This window comes from Muntiacus reevesi, chromosome 8 (assembly GCF_963930625.1).
Source record: "Muntiacus reevesi chromosome 8, mMunRee1.1, whole genome shotgun sequence".
Classification (NCBI taxonomy): domain Eukaryota; kingdom Metazoa; phylum Chordata; class Mammalia; order Artiodactyla; family Cervidae; genus Muntiacus; species Muntiacus reevesi.
The window spans coordinates 15118444-15139928 of NC_089256.1; the positions used below are offsets into that span (position 1 = coordinate 15118444).

Below are 21485 nucleotides of genomic sequence, written 5' to 3' on the forward strand. Positions count from 1 at the left end.
TCTATGCCTGCTAGCCTGTGGCCACCTGAGGGCAGGAGCTGTTTTATTCAGCTGTCTATCCTTGGTGCCTAGTGTAACACCTGAACAGGATAGGCTCTCAGGACATGTCTGAGTAAATGATATGCATCATGTTTACACCAGTTTGTTTTGAGCCAGTCTTTTGAGAAGGGCTCCTGAAGATGTGAGATTTAAAGAAAATGAAAAGTTTTAAAACTTGAAAGTATACGCCCCAGTGTTATGAAACTTTCTTACTCACTGTTACTAGTAGCATATGTTAATCTAAGCTTTAAGAGAATGTGAGAAGGCTGATTAATTTTTATGGGCTAGTAAAGAAATTCAGAAATGCCAGTATTGTTCATTCGCTGATACAAACGGTAGAAGGATGTATTCTAAATTCGTAGAAAGAGTCTTAAACTGAAAGGATGAAAAAAAAAATGCACCAAAGTCTGTTATCCCATTGCTGTGGTAATTGATTAAAGCAATTTCTGCTTAGAAAGGTTTTTTAATTCATAGGTAAGATTTTATCAGTTTCATTTACAGCTTTATATTTAATCTCTTCCTTAAGAACAATACATAATTGCATTTTGGTGGTGAAATTGTCTTTCCTTTTTATCAAGTAATTTTTGTGGTTACTGTGTTGATTGTGACTGGTAAGATAGTGGAGTTTGCCTTGTGATTTTGTAGCTTTACTATATGGTAATAAGAGAATTTAGGAGACAAATTGGTGTATTAAAAATCATGAGCAAATTTTAAAATAATTCTCTTCCTTTGTCTTGATTTGTTCTTTAATGCTAACTTTTATAGTACTTTATATTAAAAGCTGTGTAGTCTAAATTGTCTGTAAGTTTTTGCTTAGTGTTTTTTGTAAATGTATTATTTTTTAGCTTTATTGCAACATAAATAAATTCTAAATTATGGGGCATTAATGTTGATTTTTAGAAAATTTAAATATTTTTTCTTATTTTTTTTAAACAGTGTTTCGGGTCGAGCTTTCCTGTACTGGCAAAGTAGATTCTGAGGTTATGATACTCATGCAGCTCAACTTGACAGTAAATTCTTCAAAAAACTTTACAGTCTTAAATTTTAAACGAAGGAAAATGTGCTATAAAAGTAAGAAATTTATTTACCAAAGTATGTATTTTATATAGATGTGAGAAGATCAAAAATAGATTTTGTCGTCTTTTTACAGATTTGTGATCCAATCTTGACTATAGTTGCAAATAAGAAAAGAGAGCACTAACTGATGAAATTCTGAAATAATCACCATGATAACTTCTAGTTAGGAATCTCATTTAGGCCCCACTCAATCCCTGCTTTCTCAAAACTTTTGCCAGAATTGGTAAGAATGTTTTCCTTTAGGAATGTGAAATAGCACGAATAGCCGAGTAGCCGAAGAGGTAAAGAAATCACAGACTTTAGATAGGGGCCCCTGACTAATGGTCTGTTAACATAATGGTTAACTATGTTTCCTTTATGAATTACTTTTATACAGAAACATTGCCCTGGGCCCAGAAAAATGTGTTAGAATTACAGCTCTGCCCTTGGTGGGGTGTTGGAATAGGTTTCCTTTTATTAACCTAAGTTTCAGGGTTTTTTTTGTTCATCTATAAAATGGCATAGTAACCTGTTTCAAGAGGTAGGTGGGTTGATTTTCGATTAATCTACTACCATGAAATTTAAAATACTATATGTGGATACTTAACTAATTGTTGGTAGTTTTGGCTTTGAATAATCTGTTACTCAAGAAATTGCAGCAGATATGAAAGAGCTTCAGCACATGAGTTCATAGAGCAAGAATTTTAGAATTCTCCTTAAAAGTTATCTAATCCAGCCCACTCACTTTAAGTTCCATAGAGATTAAAGTGACCTGAATTTACCCATCACAGTGGTGGAACTGGTTAGTATCTAAGGTAGAAAAATAAATACTAAAGAAAACATGCTGAGTTTGGATTTTGCTGAGTGTCAACCATGTTCCAAGTGCTTCACAAACACATTAAACCCATTTAATGCTTATAGCAGCCTGAGACAGTAGCTTCTCTCATTATCTCCAGTTTCTGAGGAGGAAGCCGAGGCTCAGAGAGTCTGACCAACTTGCTAAGGCCGGATAAATAAGTGGTGGAGCTGGGTTGCAAACCTGCGCTTTTGCTTCATTGTCAAACTGTCTCTTAAAATATTTCCTAGTCAGAGCTAGTGCTCAGTGTTATGAGAACGCCTGAGGCCAGCAGGTGTTCATTAACCAGAGTTAAAATGGCTAATGTCCAGATATGTGCCAGCAAAAAAGTGGTACTGCATTAGAATGGGCATTTTCTTTTTAGCTCTCATTTAATCTTTTAATTAAGAGTGAACAATTGCTCTCTATATATATTTTCCCCAGCTTTATTGAGATATAATTGACATATATCACTGTATCAATTTAAGGTGTCAGCATAGTGGTTTGATTTTCATACATTGTGAAATGATTATCGCAGTAAGTTTACTTAGCAGCCATCATTTCATGTGGGTTTCCCCGATGGCTCAGGTGGTAAAGAGTCCACCTGCAATACAGGAGACCCGGGTTCAATCCCTGGGCCGGGAAGATCCCCTGGAGAAGGAAATGGAAACCCACTCCAGTATCCTTGCTTGGAAAATCCCATGGACGGAGGAACCTGGCAGGCTACAGTCCTTGGGGTTGCAAACACAACCACTTCATCATTTCATGTAGTTACAATAGAATGAGAAAGCAAAAAAAGAAAAAAATTTTTTTCGTGTGATGAGAATTTAGTAAATTAGGATTTACTCTCTCAACAACTCTCACATAATCATACAGTTAACATATGTTGTTGAATAACACATGATGTATGCCATACATACATTGTATCTGTAGTAATTATCTTGTAACTGGAAGTTTGTGCCATTTAACTACCTCCTCCAGGTCCTCCTCTTTCCTCACACCTGGCCTCTGATAATATCAAATCTAATCTCTTCTCTTATGATTAAAAAAAAAATTTAATTCTTGTTCTGAAAATATAAGTGAGATCATGGAGTATCTCATAGTCTTTCTCTGTCTGACTTATTTCACTTAGCATAAGGTACTCAAAGTCTACCTGTGTTGTTGCAAATGGTAGGATTTTCTTATTTTATTGTGTGTGTGTGTATTTTCACCACTTCTTTATCCAGAATAGACATTTTTATAATGAAAAGTTAGCCCCATGTTAGCTTTGGTGTTTTGGTACATTTGTCACTTCTTGCATATCCAGTTATGCCTGCCCTTTCATGTAATTTTAAAGCCAAAGTGGACTTTAGATACAGAGTGCAGAACAGGTGGTTCCTGGTCCCTCGGGAGGTGGCGCTGCCTGTACGATGGCACTTCAACTGTTAGTGCTTCAAGGCAGAATGATGGCCAGGTGTGACGGAGTCTGCAGAGCACACCAGTACTAGTACCCACTGAGGTTTAGTGCTCGGCTGATACTCAGAATGATTGCATACCCTCTCCATTTTCTTTATTATGTACATGAAAACTAACTGTTGATGTAGTTTTCTATTCTGTTTTAGACTGAAGCTTAATATCAAACCAGCCTTTTTGTTTGGTGGTTGTACTTCTGACCACCCTAATCTTCCAGTTCACATTCATGATTCTTACTTTAGTATGTGATCTTAATATATTTATTTATATGGTTTTCCAACTTAGTACTGTTTGAAAAGTTCTGCAACAGAAAACATGCATGTACTGTATTGAATGTTAATTGGTGGTACTGGCAACAAAAGTTTCCTTTATCATACGAGGATGGAAACTATTGGTTCAGACAAGTTTCATTATTGTGAAACTCCTCAGTGCCTTTACATTCTCCTAATGTGGACTGTTAGCCTCCACAGAGGTTATAGTATGTAGGCTTTCCCAGACTTCTTGACCACAGAAACCCTTTTTCATTGAGTAAATGTAATTGGCTAATATAGGCATAGACTGTTGATTGAGGAATATAGTGATGATTATCAGAATAGTAATGTAGCATTTATCATTTTGCAACAAATACCTCGTTACTTAGTTCAGGGTGTTCTTTCAGAATATAAAACTGTTAGAAAAAATTCAGAAAATTTAATTACAATATATAAGGATTTTCATGAAAAAGAATTTCTAAAGCATCTTTTATCTCCTTTTAAATTCAGAACTTGAAGAAGTAAAAACTTCAGCCTTGGACAAAAACACTAGCAGAACTATTTGTAAGTGTTACTGTATTATCTTTTTCCATCATTAGGGATGAAAAATAATTGATTGCAAATAGACTTGATTTCATGAAGCTTGGAGGTTTTGTGGTTTCCAGTTTGCCAAAAGATTAAGTGATACTGTGCTACTTATGTAACTGATGTTTTCTACAATGGTATATTTAGATGGAACTATTTGAATATTGAAAATTTTGTTAAGTAGAATTTTAAAAAACTTCTATAAGCAAGAATTTATATCATCATTTCAAGTGGCCATAATTAAAGTATGAATGTGAAATATGTGTTAAGACCTTCATCTGTTTAACAGAAAGTTAGAAAATCTAATTCATGGCCTGGACGCAGCTCTCGGCTAGTTTCATCCAGGTGAAAATACAAGCTGAAAGATCCATGTTTAAACATACAGAGCAGAAATAACGTAGGTTTTTATTTTTTGGTAATGGTTCTGTAAGATTATATAACTTAGACTTCTTTTTCCTTTTCTGATATGGATGCATCATTAAGTCTTACTCTTCCTGAAGCCGTCCTATAGCAGCATCTTAAAATGTTACTAGATTCTCTTTATGGAAGTAAACTAAAAAGAATTGAGGAAGAGAAATTCAAAAATAGAGAAGTCAAGGGACTATTTTGATAAGCCCCCATGTGACCATCACCCTCCTTAGTAATCATCAATATTTGCCATTCCTGTACTGTTGATTCCTTCCTCTTTCAGACAGGTGGGTAGGTAGGGAAGGGTAGAATTTTTTAAAGCACGTCCTAGGCTTCATGCCATTTCACCTATAAATGTTTCATTGTAAAGAATTTTTAAAAGCCACTAGTAAACAAGCCACAATCATCCAACACCTCTTTACTTGTATTTGATTTATCATATGTAACAAAACTAACTCCTTAATGTCTTCTAAGAGCTAATCCATGTTCCCATTAACCTGATTAATGGGAAATACACAGCAAAGCTGTCTGTGTATAGTTTCTTCCCTGAATCAGGATCCATATGAAGCCTACTTGCACTGTATGTGGTTGACATGTATTATATTAATCAGAAACCACCCCTTTCCCTTCACTGTCATTTATTTGTTGAAGAAATTGACTCATTTGTCTAATAGAATTTTCCACATCTGCATTTTAATGGTGCCATTTAACATGTTTTTCTCTCTTCTAAACTGTAGTTAGATTTTGTACTTGGTTAAATTGAATAGTTCTGGATGTTTCAAAGTATACCATTTTTAAAGAGAAAATAATATGAGATTTATCTGCCTTTTAAAAATATTTCATTTGGATTTGTCTTTGAGAAGAAATTAAACTATTTTTTAAAATATCACTGCTCTCTCTCCAAGCTTACTTTTAAAATTCCGGTGATTTTATCCATTCCTTTTATGCTTAGGATTATTATTTCTGACAAGGAGAATAGAGTGTTGTATATCCTTGGTCTCTCCCTTGCTCCCTCTCTCCTCCCTTCCTTTTCTTTGTTTCCATCTACCTAACATTTACCAAGACACTATGACACGCCAGGTGGTGTGATTGAGGCAGAAGATTAAACCGTGAACAAAACGGACTTTGTAAGCCCCCTGGGGCTTCTGATGCGCCGCAGGAAGTGGATAGGCAATAAGCAGTGCTAGCAGTATCCTGTGGCAGGCTGTGGCGTGGCCAGCACAGGGTGCTTTGGGACCCTGAGGAGAAGGGTATGTAACCTCCTGAGAGGAAATGCGGGGCAGCTTTCTGAGGAGAAGTGGCGTCTCATCTGAGACCTGGAGGGTGACCGGGTGGTAGGTGCCATGTCAGTGAGGGAAGGGAGCAGCGCATACACTACTCTGGGATTAAAGGTCATCAGGCAGCGCGCATTTGGGCATGTGCCCAGCAGAGCGACATCCTCTCCTCTGCCCTGGAATGTGCTGAGATGGATGCTGCCAGCATCAGCCTTTGGGACCTTCCTTTCCCAGCCCTTCAAGATTGAATGGCCCCTGGCATTCTTAAGGAAAGTCCTGCTTTCATTCAGACTGCAGGTCAAGTATAGCTGTTCTAGAAGCCATTTGGTCTCTGCATCAATCTGTGCTGGTTTATTATTTGTTGATTCAAAGTTTAAATTTTAGAAAGCAATCTTAATTTTGAAAGCTGTCACTTTTATATCTTTTGTCCTGACATAGTCCCTTAACTCTGCATTTGTGTATCTGTCAGTTTGACATCTCCACATAGACGTGTACAGGTGCTCTTGGACAAAACAAAACTCTTAATTCTCTCTTTCCCCAACCTGCCTCTTTTTCCTCTTTATAAAGGTACCTTATCCACCTAATTCTTTAAGCCAAAGCTTTGATTCCTCTTTTTCTTTCTATCCTCGCATAATCGCTTTAGCAAACCCTGTGGGCTCTGCTTCCCCGTCCATGAGCGCCTTACCTTCCCCACAACACCCTTGTCCAGGCCGTGGCTGCTTCTTGCTTGGCGTGCTCTTGCTTCTGCTCTCGCTCCTCCCACAGTATTCTTTATGTAGTATGCAGAGTCATCTTTGTGTTTCTTTTTCTCAAGTATCGTTTCTGTGTGTTATTTCTTTGCTTGAAGGCTTGCAATGACTTCCCGTATCATTTAGGATAAAACTCACATTCTTCAGTAGAATGCTGATGTGAGTACTCATTAATCTTCAGTTACACCAGTTCCAGTTACATCATTTCTGTTTCTGTTTCTCTGTCTTCCATTCTGCTTGCTCTTATCATGTGGATCTTTGTTTCTGTGTTTTTCTCTGTTGCTCCTGTGTGTATGTGTGTGCATGTATCTGTGTCTTTAAATTATTTCCTCTGTTGCTGAGGCTTTCTTTTTGAATAACTTTAAGGTGAATATTATTTCATGAGTAGAGTCTTATTTTCCTGCTTTTATTTTTAAAAACAGATAGGCAAAATAATTTAACTCTCAAGAGAAAAAGATGAAAAAAGTTTGTTTGTTTTACCTCATGGGTTGCTCTGCTGTATATTCCTCCCCCTTTGAGGAGGGATCATTGGCAAAAAAGATGTCTCATCTCTCACACCAGATGCCACTGTCGAGGAAGGGTCTGTAGAGCTTGCTGTCCAGTATGGTAATGACTAGCCATATGCGACTATTTAACTTTAAATTAATGAAAATGAAATAGAATTACAACTTCAGTTCTTGCATTGTACTAGCTACATTTCAAGTGCTTAGTAGCCTCAGGTGGCCAGTGGCTGCGGTACTGCATGGCAGGCTGCAGAGCCTTTCCCTGTCGGACAGCATGACTATAGATAGATGGTTTATTATGTGTCTGCCACTTGTGAATTGTACTAACTAACCAAAAGTTCTATTTAAAAACCCTTTTTAAAACTGCAGCAAAAGCACTTTAAATTGTATGAATTTATAGTAACACAGTACTGGTAACCGATCTTATCAAAAAATGGACACGTGAAATGAAGATCTCTTTTACAAAGAACAGGATACTCATTGTGTATAGTGGGTCACAAAGCAATTGATGACATTTGTTTCAAAAGCTTAATGTGCTGTTCCTTTTTATTTCAGATGATCCTGTACACGCAGCGCCAACCACTTCTACGCGTGTGTTTTATATCAGCGTAGGGGTTTGCTGTGCAGTAATATTTCTTGTAGCAATAATATTAGCTGTTTTGCACCTTCATAGTATGAAAAGGATTGAACTGGATGACAGGTATCGTACATCTTTGGGGAAAGGAAAAAATTTTTATTTTTTATATGCAGTCATTTGCATATACATGGGAGCCTACCCACACCTGTGCTCAGCGGTGCACAGTGGTGCAGGGGAAGAAGGGAGGGTGATTAAGCCCTGGCCAAAGGAAAAATACTGTCTTTGTGTTTCTCTGTAGTTTTATTTTTAAAAATTTGTAAAATCAGAAATTACAGTTTATTAGTTGGTGAAAAAGTAGAGATCAATTTTTTTTCTATCCCCTTTGACATGACTGTCTTCTAGACTTCTAGTGTCTTATTGGAATAGCCCTGCTTTTCCCTCCTCACTCATCCCTCCGTCATTATCCGTCCGTTCGTCCATTCATCCATCCAGTTTATTAACATTTATTGAGAACCTGCTATGATTTAAATCATTAGTTCTCAACCTGGTTGCCTATTAGAGTCATGGGTAAGCTTTTAAAATATATCAACACCCCTTCCAAAAATTCTGATGTTATTGGTCTAGGGTGGTGTTTGGGTGTTCAGTATTTTTTTTTTTTTAATTAAAGCTTCCCTGGTGACTCTAATGTGTAGCCTTTGAGATACACTGTAATAGTTATTAAGCTAAGTGCTAGGAGTAAAAAAATAATGATATACTATCATGGCTTCAAGTATTTAATCTTTGACATTAACCATATTTATACAAGTATATAAATTTGATCATATGTATTACAGTGTGGGAATATAGCAGCTTGTCCCAGCCTGGGTGAGTCAGGATGACTAGAAGTACGTTGTAGACAGGATAGGGTGACAGGTAAGGATGAAATGATAGATGAGTTTATTTTCCTAGTCCACAGTTCTTGTTTCCCTCTTGATTCCCGCTTGCTGACTGAAGACGTTCTCAGCTTTGTGACTTGGCTTTCAAGGTGTCCTCCTTTAAATTGTGGAGATAGGCACCCCTTCCTCTTTGAACTTGCCTCTCGTGCTCCAGTCACGTAATTACTTGTTCCTCACCTTTGCTCTGCTCTTTGCCCTCCAGGACTTTTGTTCATGCCTTCTTTTGTTCCCCGTATTTGCTGTGAATTCAGTCCCTCTCCACTCTCCACATCTCAGCTCCATCGCCATTTCTCTCATGAACTCTTTCTTAAGCCCCCCAACCATCAATTTCTCCCTCCTCTTTTTGTCTCTCTTTCTTTGTTTCTCTTTTTTGTCTCTGTTTGGTAGCAGTTACTGTACCTTTTCCCTATGTACTTGTCTTCCCTGCTTGAATGTAAGCTTTTTCCAGTCAGGAAGCATAGCATCATACTGCTGATTCCCCAGTCCTATGTGGGGTCATACATATAATGGGGTAAGCATATGGAAATGGGGGAGGCTGGTTGGATTAATTCCTGCCCCTAAGTACTCTCTGTCCCCTCTGTTACACTTTTTTTATCTGAGCAAAGAAGAGAAAGGAGGTCAGAGTGAGAAAAGAAACACATGGGTGAGGTGTTTCAGAATATGTTTTGTGTGTATGATTGTGTTCATTAGATTTGGGTTTTGTAGAGAAGGAGCGAAGCGGGTCGTGAGGTAACAGGAACATTTTGTTGGACCTCTTGAGAGAGGATATGGCAGAGTTAAAGGTCACTGGGAGGCATAGCATTTCAGAGTTAGTCTTGATAAATACATTCTTCTTGAGGGTTTGCTTGTGTGTGAGGGCTCTGAACCATGTACAGCCAGGTCAGAGTTGTACAAAAGCTTAAGAATCTGTGGGCTTCTACCTTTGCTGCTGAAATAATTCATTACCACCCATTAATTGGTGTTCCAGTTCTCTCTAGTTTTTTGACAATGATTTCCAGATGATGCCTGATGAGAAGCATCTTTCATCATCACTTGTTTTCAGGGTACAGCCTAGTGGTCAAGAGCATGGACTGGAGCTAGCACACCTCTGAATTCTGGTTGTGCTACTTGCTAACTTTGTGGCCCAGAGAAAGTTTTGTAGCCTCTTTATGTCTTGGTTCTCCTTATCTCTAAAGCAGAGATTATCATGGCACGTACTTAGTAAGCATGTTGTTAAGTTCTAGTGAAATAAAACTGTAAGCTCTTAGAACAAGCCCTGCATATAGTAAGTGCCATTATTAAGCTTTTTCTTTTCAGAAAGTTGTAGTGTACTGGTACTAATGGATTGATTTCTTCTTCAACTCTTGCCTGTTCTACTGCTGCTGCTAAATCACTTCAGTCATGTCTGACTCTGCGACCCCATAGACGGCAGCCCACCAGGCTCCCCCGTCCCTGGGATTCTCCAGGCAAGAATACTGGAGTGGGTGGCCATTTCCTTCTCCAATGCATGAAAGTGAAAAGTGAAAGTGAAGTCGCTCAGTCGTGTCTGACTCCTAGCGACCCCATGGACTACATACAGCCTACCAGGCTCCTCCGTCCATGGGATTTTCCAGGCAAGAGTACTGGAGTGGGTTGCCATTGCCTTCTCCGCCTTTTCTACTAACTGTTACTTATTACTTGACAGCAAGCTAACAGTGGTGACTAGAAAGTTCCCATGTAGTAATCTAATAGTATTTGAGGCACTTGCTTCTTCTCTTTGCATTGGGGCCTGTGAGATAACAGTGACTACCACTTCATCAAGTGTTGTCTGCTAGTACTAAACCAGTCCCTATATGTGTAGTATTTTATCTGATGCTCACAGCCACTTATGGGTATGATGCTGTCCTTGTTTTAAAGATGAAGAAACAGGCTTGAAGAGATTAAATAACTTCTTCAGGGTTGTGCTGCTAGAACCAGAGCAGAGCAACAGGAAGGACTCATTGTTGTAGTGAAAGTGAAAGTGTTAGTCGCTCAGTTGTGTCTGAGTCTTTGCGATCCCGTGGACTGCAGCCCACCAGGCTCCTCTGTCCATGGAATTCTCCAGGCAAGAATACTGGAGTGAGTTGCCATTTCCTCCTCCAGGAGAGCTTCCCAACCTGGGGATCAAACTCTGGTCTCCTGCTCTGCAGGCAGATTCTTTACTGTCTGAGCCATAAGGGAAGGCCAATTGTTGTAATAGCTGTATTGTAGTAACTCAGTATTGTAATTGTATAAAGCACTTATATTTGGTTTCCTTTGTGGCTCAGATGGTAAAGAAACTGCCTGCAATGCAGGAGATCTGGGTTCAGTCTGCGGGTTGGGAAGCTCCCCTGGAGAAGGGAATGGCAGCCCTCTCCAGCATTCTTGCCTGGAGAATTGCATGGACAGAGGAGCCTGGCAGGTTATAGTCCATGGGGTCACAAAGGGTCAGATACAGCTGAGCAACTAACACTTTCACTTCTTTTTTCACTTGTTATATGCCAGGCACTGTTCCACGTGCCATTAATTCCCTTAGTCTTGACAACAGCCCTGTGAGGTTTGTTGGAGCCCATGGCTGCACGGAGTTCCTTGCACAGGGGTGGTAGCGAGTTCTTCCATTCCTGACGCTCAGGAGCCAGGGTGCCGTTCTGCACAGCTCGTTTAGAGGCAGAAACCGAAACTACCTAAGGGGTGCTCGTGCCAGCGGCAGTTGGAGCCCATGTGTGCGACTTGCCCTCTGCTGACAGTACAAGCTCATCTTTTTTGTCTCTGCTGTGCCAGGGGAATGTGTTCTGGAAAAGCAGAGCTTCTGTGAAGTCTTTGCACAGAGGGACTGGCCTCTGCCCTATCTGCCCTATAGTCTTTCTCTGTTGGCTCTTGAATGTAGGAGAACTCACTCCTTTGTGGGGTGCTTGAACTTGTTGTTTGGCAGTATCTTCATTTTCCATTATCTCATTACTGGCGACGAGGCCTTTTTATTTCCTTTTATTCATCTCTGTGTCTGGTGTCTAATAGCTATCACTGAGTGAATATTGCGTGAAGAATTTGTTGAAGGAGGAATGAGTGGAGAGAGGCAGGAAGCCATTCTGTTAGAGCAGTAATTCTTTGCCTCTTTTGTTACGTATCAATAGCTCATATCAGAAGCAACCATTCTGTGTGCTTTATAGCTTTCTATATGAAGAAAGTGTGTTTTTCTCTGTTTATTTATTGGTTGATCCAATAAGTATTAATTGAGCTCTCACTAATGCTCAGTTGGGCCCACTTGAGGCCTCTTGGGTCAGGCCTTGGCTTTAGTTTTGGGGAGGAAGGAGTGAACAAACAGGTACTTTTCCTGCTTTCATGGAGTTTATAGTCTGCTATAACAGATATTAAACCAGAATTCCCTGCTAGAATGTAGGCTTCATGTAAGTAGGGATATTTGTTTATTGTGTTCACTACTGTATCGCCAGCACTTGGCACAGTTTCTGGCATATAATATACACTTAGTAAATAGTGTTGAATGAATAAATGAATTACATGTATAGATATAAATTATAACAAGTGCTTTGAAAGAAAATGATGATCTTTGCCCTAAATTCTAACCTTAACTCTATAGCAGGGTTAATATCTGCTGATCTTACTTGCTTATGAAAATTAAATGAGATAATTTATTTAGGCTGATATTAAACTATTAAGTGCAAGCAAATGTACATTTTTATCTCACTTTTTCCCTCATGTGCTGTAGCTATGTAAATACTGATTTTAATAGGTAACAAGGGTTGATCCTCAAACGCGCCATCCTTCTCTCATAAATCTGGGATTTCAAACGTTTGTTCTGGCCGCTTGACATAGTGCTTTGCTCATTGAAGGGACCACTGAATATGTATATGCTCGCAACATCGTTGCATGCCCAGGCTTTTCAAGAATTCTGAGGTGGTACAAGAGTGCCACCTACTGTTGAATTGCTGAAGAGAGCCTCAGTAACTAGTAAATGCTTTGGGATCTGTGCATATTGATTCAGTCATCAGTGTAGGTTTCAGGTAATATTTAAATTGTACTTTCCACGTATATTATGTAACTTGAGCCTCCCCTAGGTCCTGGGATGTGGGTTTTCTTAATCTCATTTTATGGGTAAGAATTTGTATCCTGTTATTTCCTCCATCTTTGAGAATGATAATGCTTCTCTTCCCTCCCAGGATTATTGAATCCTGGACTTCTACAGTTTTAATTTCTGATGTGATTTTTGAGTTGTGCTCAAAACTCCAAAAACGGGTGCCCTGTGGTTCTAAGGATTAGGGATGGTAATATTAGTAATAATTGAATATAAATAGTAATAATAATTTATAAATGTATATTTGAGGGCAGGGCACTGATGTAAAAGGATTATATTTGTCATGTAATTATTTTAGCAACCTTTTCAGGAGGTAGTATTATCGTCATTTTATCCATCAGGAATTTGAGGCTCCAAAAGCACTATTTTGCCTAAGGTCATACAGCTAGTTAATAAATGGTGGCGCTGGCAGTTTTGATTTCAAGGTTATACTTTCCATCTCTTCACTGTGCTATCCTGTACCTACTATACATGTAGACCTATATAGATCAATTTTTGAGTAGCAGCTTTTTGTCATTATGTGTATTTTTAATCATTGGGCTTTGAAAATATAGAACTATTGTGTGGGGTGTGGTCATTCAAAAGATTTTCATATTTAGGAAAGTTCGGAGTCTCTGATTGGACTCTGCTGATCCTGCAGCTAAGGGAGACATGGAAGGTAGCCCTTCTTTCTTGAGGGTATGACATCTTGCCTTTGATTTCACACTTCATGCTGAATTTCTATGCTTTACTTCTCCACTGCTGCAGAATTACTAGACTGAGGCAGTGTAATTAGAATGTGATCGAGAGTGACCTGAGATAAGGTGGTTGTCCACTGACAAGATGAAAGGACATTGATTTGTAGTAATCTTGAGTATGAAGTTATTTAAGTCTACCATCTTCTGGGTCTCTTGATTACTTAAAAAAATATGGCATAATAAAATGCTTCAAATGCTAACGATTTCTAGTAAGTTCTAGAAATTCCAAAAAGGTGGGATTAGGGAAGTAGAAGAAGCAAAATGTATTTGATTAAACAGACTTGAACCAGGTAGGATATCCCTTCCCAGGCTTTGAGCATGTTTGATTTGCTTTCATATGCCATCATCTGTAGACCATTTGATTATGGACCATCATTAAAAGAATCCTGTCTTTATACTCCTTTTCTTAAAAGTGATCTAAATGGAGTGGCATGAGCTCTTTACTAAGTGTTGGTCCACAGTTCCCTAACATATTGTATGAGGTTCAAGACTGCTATCTATGGTATTTGAAGAATGCTACATTTGTGAATGACTTTGATATGATGAATTGCCTGATGATTATGGAGATAAAAAGGAAAGAAAAAGAATAGAGCTCTGCATTATGAGGTAGAGTAACATTTCAGTATGAAACATTTGTGATGGAGATCCATGCATTATTGTGATCTCTGTTAAGGTTTTAAGCTGTTTATAATAGCTCCATGCATTTTGTGTGTATTGAAAAAGGAAATGTCTCATTGAAGCTGACTTGCCAAGTATTTCTCTTTTAAAAATTATTTGCAGCATCAGTGCCAGCAGTAGTTCCCAAGGGCTGTCTCAGCCATCTACCCAGACGACTCAGTATTTGAGAGCCGACACACCCAACAATGCAACTCCTATTACCAGTAAGAGTTAATTTAATTCTGAAAGTTAAAGATGATTTACTAAAGTTGTTTATGGTCTGTCTGTCCTTGGTCCTGTGTGGTTAATTGCTTATGGGACATATGCCATGCTACATTCATAGAATCTAACATGTATAGAATTAGGCTTAAACTTTTGTTTTCTAGAACACTGAATGAAACATTCCAAAATTAGAGTATTAAAATTTTAGGTTTAGTTATTAGAATTAGTTTTAGGGAGGTTTCTGTAGATTATGTTAAAAGGGCTACTGAATCACTTCTGTACAAATTCAAAAGGAGGATTTTCAAGTAGTTAGAATAAGCCACTGAGCTGTGTGAAGACAGAGACTTGGATTTTAATGAATTATTTGATGGTCTCATGGGCTGTGGTAAGGACTTTACATTGTTTTCTGATCGTGATGGGAAACTAGCTGCCGTTGGAGATCTAATTTCCATTTTTGAACAGGATTTTAATGAAAGTTTTTATACTGTAGCTGTTCAGGGGAAAATAATCATTCTTGGAGTATAATTTAGACATAATGAGGATTGAACAATGTCATTCACCAAACAAGAAACAACACAATCATCAGGATAGACAGTGGGCCACAAGTCAGGACTCAACTCACTGGTGCCATTGATTAATTAGGTTCTTGTAGGCAAGTTACCTTTATTTCCCTTGGACTGACATTTACTTTCTGCTAGTGCTAAGTCCGGAGAAGGCAATGACAGCCCACTCCAGTGGGCTTGCCTGGAAAATCCCATGGACAGAGGAGCCTGGTAGGCTGCAGTCCATGGGGTCGCGAAGAGTCGGACATGGCTGAGCGACTTCACTTTCACTTTTCACTTTTATGCATTGGAGAAGGAAATGGCAACCCACTCCTGTGTTCTTGCTTGGAGAATCCCAGGGATGGGGTCGCACAGAGTCAGACACGATTGAAGTGACTTCATGTCCGACTCTGTGCGACCCCATAGACGGCAGCCCACCAGGCTCCCCCGTCCCTGGGGATTCTCCAGACAAGAACACTGGAGTGGGTTGCCATTTCCTTCTCCAATGCATGAAAGTGAAGTCGCTCAGTCGTGTCCGACTCATAGCGACCCCATGGACTGCAGCCTACCAGGCTCCTCCGTCCATGGGATTTTCCAGGCAAGAGTACCGGAGTGGGGTGCCATTGCCTTCTCCGACGTCAACTTTCTAGTAAAGTAAAATTAAGAATATCAGTTCTTGGACTTCCCTGGTGGTTCAGTGGTTAAGAATCTGCCTGCCAGTACAGGGGACATAGGTTTGATCCCCGGACTGGGAAGATCCTACAGGCTGCAAAGCAGCTAAGCCCGTGGACCACAACTACTGAGCCTGCGTGCTGCAGGATACTGACGCCCGCGTGCCTTAGAGCCTGTGCTCCACAACCAGAGCAGCCGCCACAGTGAGAAGCCATGCACTGCATCTAGAGAGCAGCTCCCGCACACCACAGTTAGAGACAAGGCCAGGCACAGCAATCAAGACCCAGCACAGCCCCCAAATAAACAGATGGTCCAGGAGTGAATGCAAAATGAAAAGTCAATTAAAAAATGATAAACAACGTTACCTAAAGAATAAGACTGTGTCTTGTTCACCCAGTGCCCTCCTATGGTCTTCCAGTATTGTTTCTCATTAAGAAGAATCAGGATTCTTTGGAGAAGTGGATGATCTCAGGACTGGGTCAGGAATAAGTAAGATAACCTGGGACATTTGCTGAGCCAGAAATCAAGGAAACTACTAAAGACAAGAGCTTTCCAAAATGGAACCATTGAGCATCAAAAAGAATAATGACTGCAGTAGATTGAAGTGATAAAAATGTGAAATGTAGAAATGTGTAAAAATCCACAAATTTGTAGTGATGCTTTTTAAAATAAAGTTCATTATGGGAGTTAACTGAGGCACCAATAATACCTTACTCTGACAGCGGAGCATGAACTATTTTGCAGTAACCAGATAGTGCTGGCTTATGAAGAGAACATTTTTTTTTTTTACAGAAGAATCCCAGCTAATAAATGCAGAAGGAATGATAGAATCATAAAATCATACTTGTATCCCCTAATAAAATACTTCATTCAGGAAAAGATTGTCGATGTTTTAAACTATACGAACAAAGGGAGGAAGGGAGCTTTACCATTTGAGGGATCATAGTGTCACTGCCTGAATCTGCTACTGAAACTTAGCATCATTAAAAGTAGGATAGCTAATTAGTTTGTATTCCCAGGTGGAATATTCTTGTCGTCTTCCCCCGCAGAGAGTTAACCTGGATCTAATCAAGGCTGTAAGACTGATTTTCAGTTTACAGGGATAGAGGAACGAGTTAGATGACACTGGAAGAGTCAGATGCTGGACTTTCTTCAGGATAGTTGATCTAGTTTCTTTAGTAAGAGATGTGGCAAGAAAAACGAAAGGGGAAAGAAGGGGCATTGTAGCTTAAAAGAAATCTAAGAGAAATCATAGCAGCAGTTAACATCTCTACCAAGGAAAGAAAGATGTATGGTCCTCAGGATATAAAATGATAGATGTGAGGGTAGTTCAAACTATTCCTAAGAAACACATCATTGCTTTAAATGTTTAGCTTTGCCACTAGAGTCATTTCTTGATTGTGGATATAACCTTAAAGAGGTAGATAAGCAAATTATTATATATGCTAAAAGCAAAATGGATCTTAAAAAGTCAGTGGAAGTGCAGTTATTTTTTGACAGATTTTTAAATTTACCACCGATAAGTTTACTTGTTTTTGTAGACATTACCTTAAGGAGATAGATATTTCATTTATTAACGTATGATACAAAATAGTGTTGTTTTTATTTTAAAAAAACAGCAGAAATATATTTGCCTATAAATAAAAAAAAAGAAAGGAGCAGGAAAAAATACTTGAAGATAAAGGAGCCAGGAGTTTTAAAAAATAACAAAGCACAATAGTATACAGATGGGAGAAACTCAGAGAACTCCAGGAAGGATTAAACACTCATATATACTAGACATACACACACACACACACACCTAGATGTATCATGGTCAAATTGCTGATCAATGGGATCAGGTTTTATCATCCTAATCCATCCTTTTTAATAAAGTTTTTCAAAGCTTTTCATGTAGTTCTTCCAGCAGCCACTGATAATCATTGTCTGAGTCCACCCTTTCTTTCGGGATTTTTCTTCCCTAAAATACCTTTCCAGTTTCTGCTTGCTAGTAACACAGATCTTCCTTTTATTCTAACTTTTTTTGTTGCAATGAGAATTTTCATTTATGTCCAGAAATTTTGTTTTGCTATCATCATATTAAGAATGAATATGAATTAAGGGAACTGAAAAATGAATATGGATCTCACAATGGTATGACTAGGCTGTATGGATGCTAGAATGATTAAACCAATTATATATATATATATATATATATTTTTTTTTTTTTTTTTTTTTAAGAAAAGATATTTTCACAAACGTTTCACTTGAAAAGTTTTTTTGTTAGGACACTATATTAGAAAATCTTTGGAGAAAAAGTAGTTCATTCAAGGGATTAGAGTAATTCCATGAGTCAAAGCTTGTTTCATTTGGCAGAAAAGCAGTTGAAGTGTATTAATAAAATATTATTTTTAGTGTTTCCTGTTTTAATTCTGCATTTTAAGGTTTTGGGGTAGGTGGGAAAGTGTTTCTTTAAAATTTAGTATGGCCTTCATAAATAATTCTCCCTGTGTGTGCCTTTTTCGTTTTTGATTCTTACCTTCATTTGTTCCTGTGACTTGACTCCTGGGGTTATAACTGAACTAGTTGATCCTGATGCCATAAGAAGGTATTTATATTTCTTGGTTTGGCTTTGTTGGCTCCTCAGGTTATCCTACCTTGCGGATAGAGAAGAACGACCTGAGAAGTGTCACTCTTTTGGAGGCGAAAGCTAAGGTGAAGGATATCGCAATATCCAGGGAGAGGATAACTCTAAAAGATGTACTCCAAGAAGGTATCTATTCTCTCAAAATCAGGTTTTCAAGGAAGATTTACTGTTGGTATAAATATTTTTTGTTTCAGATTTTAAGAATTTCATCTTATCCCTAAGGATAGAAAGCAGTGCACAATTTATTTCCTCTATAAAACTGATCTTTATTTTCCCTTTCTTTAGATTTTTAGCTTGCCTTATTAAGCTTTGGTACAATTTTGATATTCAAGTATATTAAAGCATGATTATTAGTGTTTATCACCTTTAAAAGGATATTTCCTGTTTAGTTCTTGTCCAAAGATGATCACTTGCTCACAGGCCTTTTTGAAACATTCTAAGTAATTTTCTCTGTGATGGAAAGTGTAGGGGTTCCAGCAGAAGGAGATGCATCAGTATTGGAGTTATGCCCAAATTACGATCTCAGTCCCACAAATTTATTACCTACATGACCTTAGGGAAATCATTTCCTGTAGCCAGTTTCCTTGTCTGTAAATATGGGCTTATGTTTTCTATTTTAGATATGAAGATTAGATGAACTGATGTATATTAAATGAACTAACACGTGATAGGTTTTTGAGAGATAAGACCCTGCCCTTCCCTGTTTGCTGGTCCTTTTTTTCTTTTTTGAGTTTCAGGGTATTGACTGGGGACAATGCTGAAAGAAGAGGACAGAAATTAATAATAAAATACTTTCCTGAACTCTTCAAGTTGTTAAATAGACAGTAACTTTCCCCCCTTCCATAACTCAGTTTGAAGGGTTTTGGATGCATGTGAGTCATTCTGAATTCATCTATCAGTTAGAGATGCTTATTTGTCAGTCACAGCTAAGGGAGGGGCTTGAACTGTCCCAGAGGCAAGTAGTCATTAACGGAAGCAGATTTTTTTTTTTTGCATTTTTGAATGTATAAGGAGAGTCCATTTTTCTCCTTTGTCATTGCTCTGAAGCTAAGCCTAGAAACTCATAAATGTCTCTATGCATAGCCCATTACTGAGCTTCAGTGCTCCTAGCTATATCATAAGTTTGTTTAGGCTATTTCAGAATGAATTCTCTTAGACAGTTTAAATTCTAAAAACAAGTTAAGATGTTTTGTAGTTAAAAAGAACAGAAATAAAGATTTGAGTCTTTTTACGCTAGGGCTGGAGTAATGTTGATCACATTTGGCCTTGTTATGTTTAAGGTGTATTGTGCCAAAAAGTTTTGTACTTATAATTTTATGAGCATAACATATGATCTCAGTAATTATTGTTTTTCCTTCTAGGTACTTTTGGGCGTATTTTCCATGGGATATTAGTAGATGAAAAAGATCCAAATAAAGAAAAACAAGCATTTGTGAAAACAGTTAAAGGTAAGATTTGTTCCCATCCTGTCTCCATAATGCTTTTCTGTCTTAAGGTGGTTTATGCCAGTGAAATTGTTTCAGGTTTTCAAAGTGTGACAGACCTTTCAATCAGTCCATGTTAGTTTAGCTCATACAGCCTAACTTTTAGGAGATTTGTGTTGTTCTCATTAAGGTATAGAAAATAGAAGCTAATAGTTAAGACATTATGCATTTGTTAGATAGTACTCAAAAGTGAAAGTCACTCAGTCGTGTCCGACTCTTTGAGACCTCATGGACTATAGAGTCCATGGAATTCTCCAGGCCAGAATACTGGAGTGGATAGGCTTTCCCTTCTCCAGGGGATCTTCCCAACCCCGGGGTCTAACCCAGATCTCCTGCATTGTGGGCAGATTCTTTACCAACTGAGTCACAAGGGAAGCCCTAGGTAGTACTCAGGCTTCCAATTAAACTGCATCCACTTAACTTCTTTTTTCCTATATCTGATATTATGTTTTTCCTAGATTCCAATTATTTGGTTTTTCCTTCTTAAAAAACATCTCAGCACCCCCTATCCCCAGTACTGAGGAATTTTAAAGAAAAAGATAAACCACTGTACCTTATGTGAATAGCTGTTATTTGCCTTCCTCTCACTCCCGGTATCCCCTTTTGTTGCTGTTATATATAATTTGCAGAAAGTATCTGTTTGTGTGTGTTCTGTCTTGGTAGAGTTTTACAGATACAGCCATAGTTAGAATTGCTGCCCCACGAGGTATTTGCTTTGAAAATTTTGATAGTCGTTGCCAGATTGTTTTCTAAAAGGTAGTACTTAGTTTATATTTTCATGAACAGAATACCTGTTTTCACATATTCTCCTTTTGGAGAAATGTATTGCTTAGATTTTCACTTACTGATTTATATAAAATTTTCAGTTAGAGATTCCCTATAAAAATATATTAGAATATTTTAAAATGGTTTATTGCCTAATACTGGTAAATTAGCAAACCTTTTTATGATATCAAAATTTTAATGATTTATGATTGGCATTTGTAAAAGCTTAAAAGTCCCTTGGACTGCAAGGAGATCCAACCACTCCATCCTGAAGGACATCAGTCCTGAGTGATCATTGGAAGGACTGATGTTGAAGCTGACACTCCAATACTTTGGCCACCTGATGCAAAGAGCTGACTCATTTGAAAAGACCCTGATGCTGGGAGAGATTGAGGGCAGGAGGAGAAGGGGATGACAGAGGATGAGATGGTTGGATGGCATCACCAACTCGATGGACATGAGTTTGGGTAAACTCTGGGAGTTGGTGATGGACAGGGAGGCCTAGCGTGCTGCAGTCCATGGGGTCTCAAAGAGTCGGACACGACTGAGCAACTGAACTGAACTAAAATAATTCTTAGTTGAGTCTATTTGCTTACTTTAAGAGAAGGAAAAAATGTGGTAATTTAAAATGTGCTTAATGCCTGACAGTGTCTGATGTAAGGTGAGATAACTAGAATATTTTGGAAAAACAAATTTAGCATTTCAAATGCAGAAATTGAGGGCAAAACTAAATTCAGCTTTATGAGTAGGAGGTGACAGTTTTATAAAGTTCACAACGTTAAATTATAAGAACTTACGTTTAATGTTAATTTATAAGAACTTATGTTTCTAAATTTACTTAAAGGAATTCTTGGAAAGTATGAAGGGCTTATGTTTATCCTTTCTAAAAAGTTGGATTGTACTAATCTAACCAAAAAAAATCTTAGGAATTTACTCTCTTTTAATTTAGCAAAATTGTTTAAGGATGCTACAAGCATAAACTTACAGTTTTCTTTTCTAAACAAATGGTTTAACTTACTGTGTTCGATATTTATTCATTCACTTCCCCTA

General features: G+C 38.2%; 1 protein-coding gene across 2 annotated transcripts in view; it reads left to right on the plus strand.

Moving 5' to 3' along the window:
• RYK (receptor like tyrosine kinase) overlaps window positions 1–21485 on the plus strand; it is a 115380-nt gene that overhangs the window by 38426 nt on the left and 55469 nt on the right. Inside the window, exons 4-9 of one of the 2 annotated variants that reach the window (XM_065942386.1) lie at window positions 976–1110; window positions 4144–4197; window positions 7708–7852; window positions 14248–14348; window positions 18187–18312; window positions 19548–19634. In XM_065942386.1, coding sequence (XP_065798458.1) covers window positions 976–1110; window positions 4144–4197; window positions 7708–7852; window positions 14248–14348; window positions 18187–18312; window positions 19548–19634 — 648 coding nt within the window. Of the gene's footprint in view, window positions 1–975; window positions 1111–4143; window positions 4198–7707; window positions 7853–14247; window positions 14349–18177; window positions 18313–19547; window positions 19635–21485 lie in introns of both variants that reach the window. The other variant, XM_065942385.1, reaches the window with a different exon arrangement.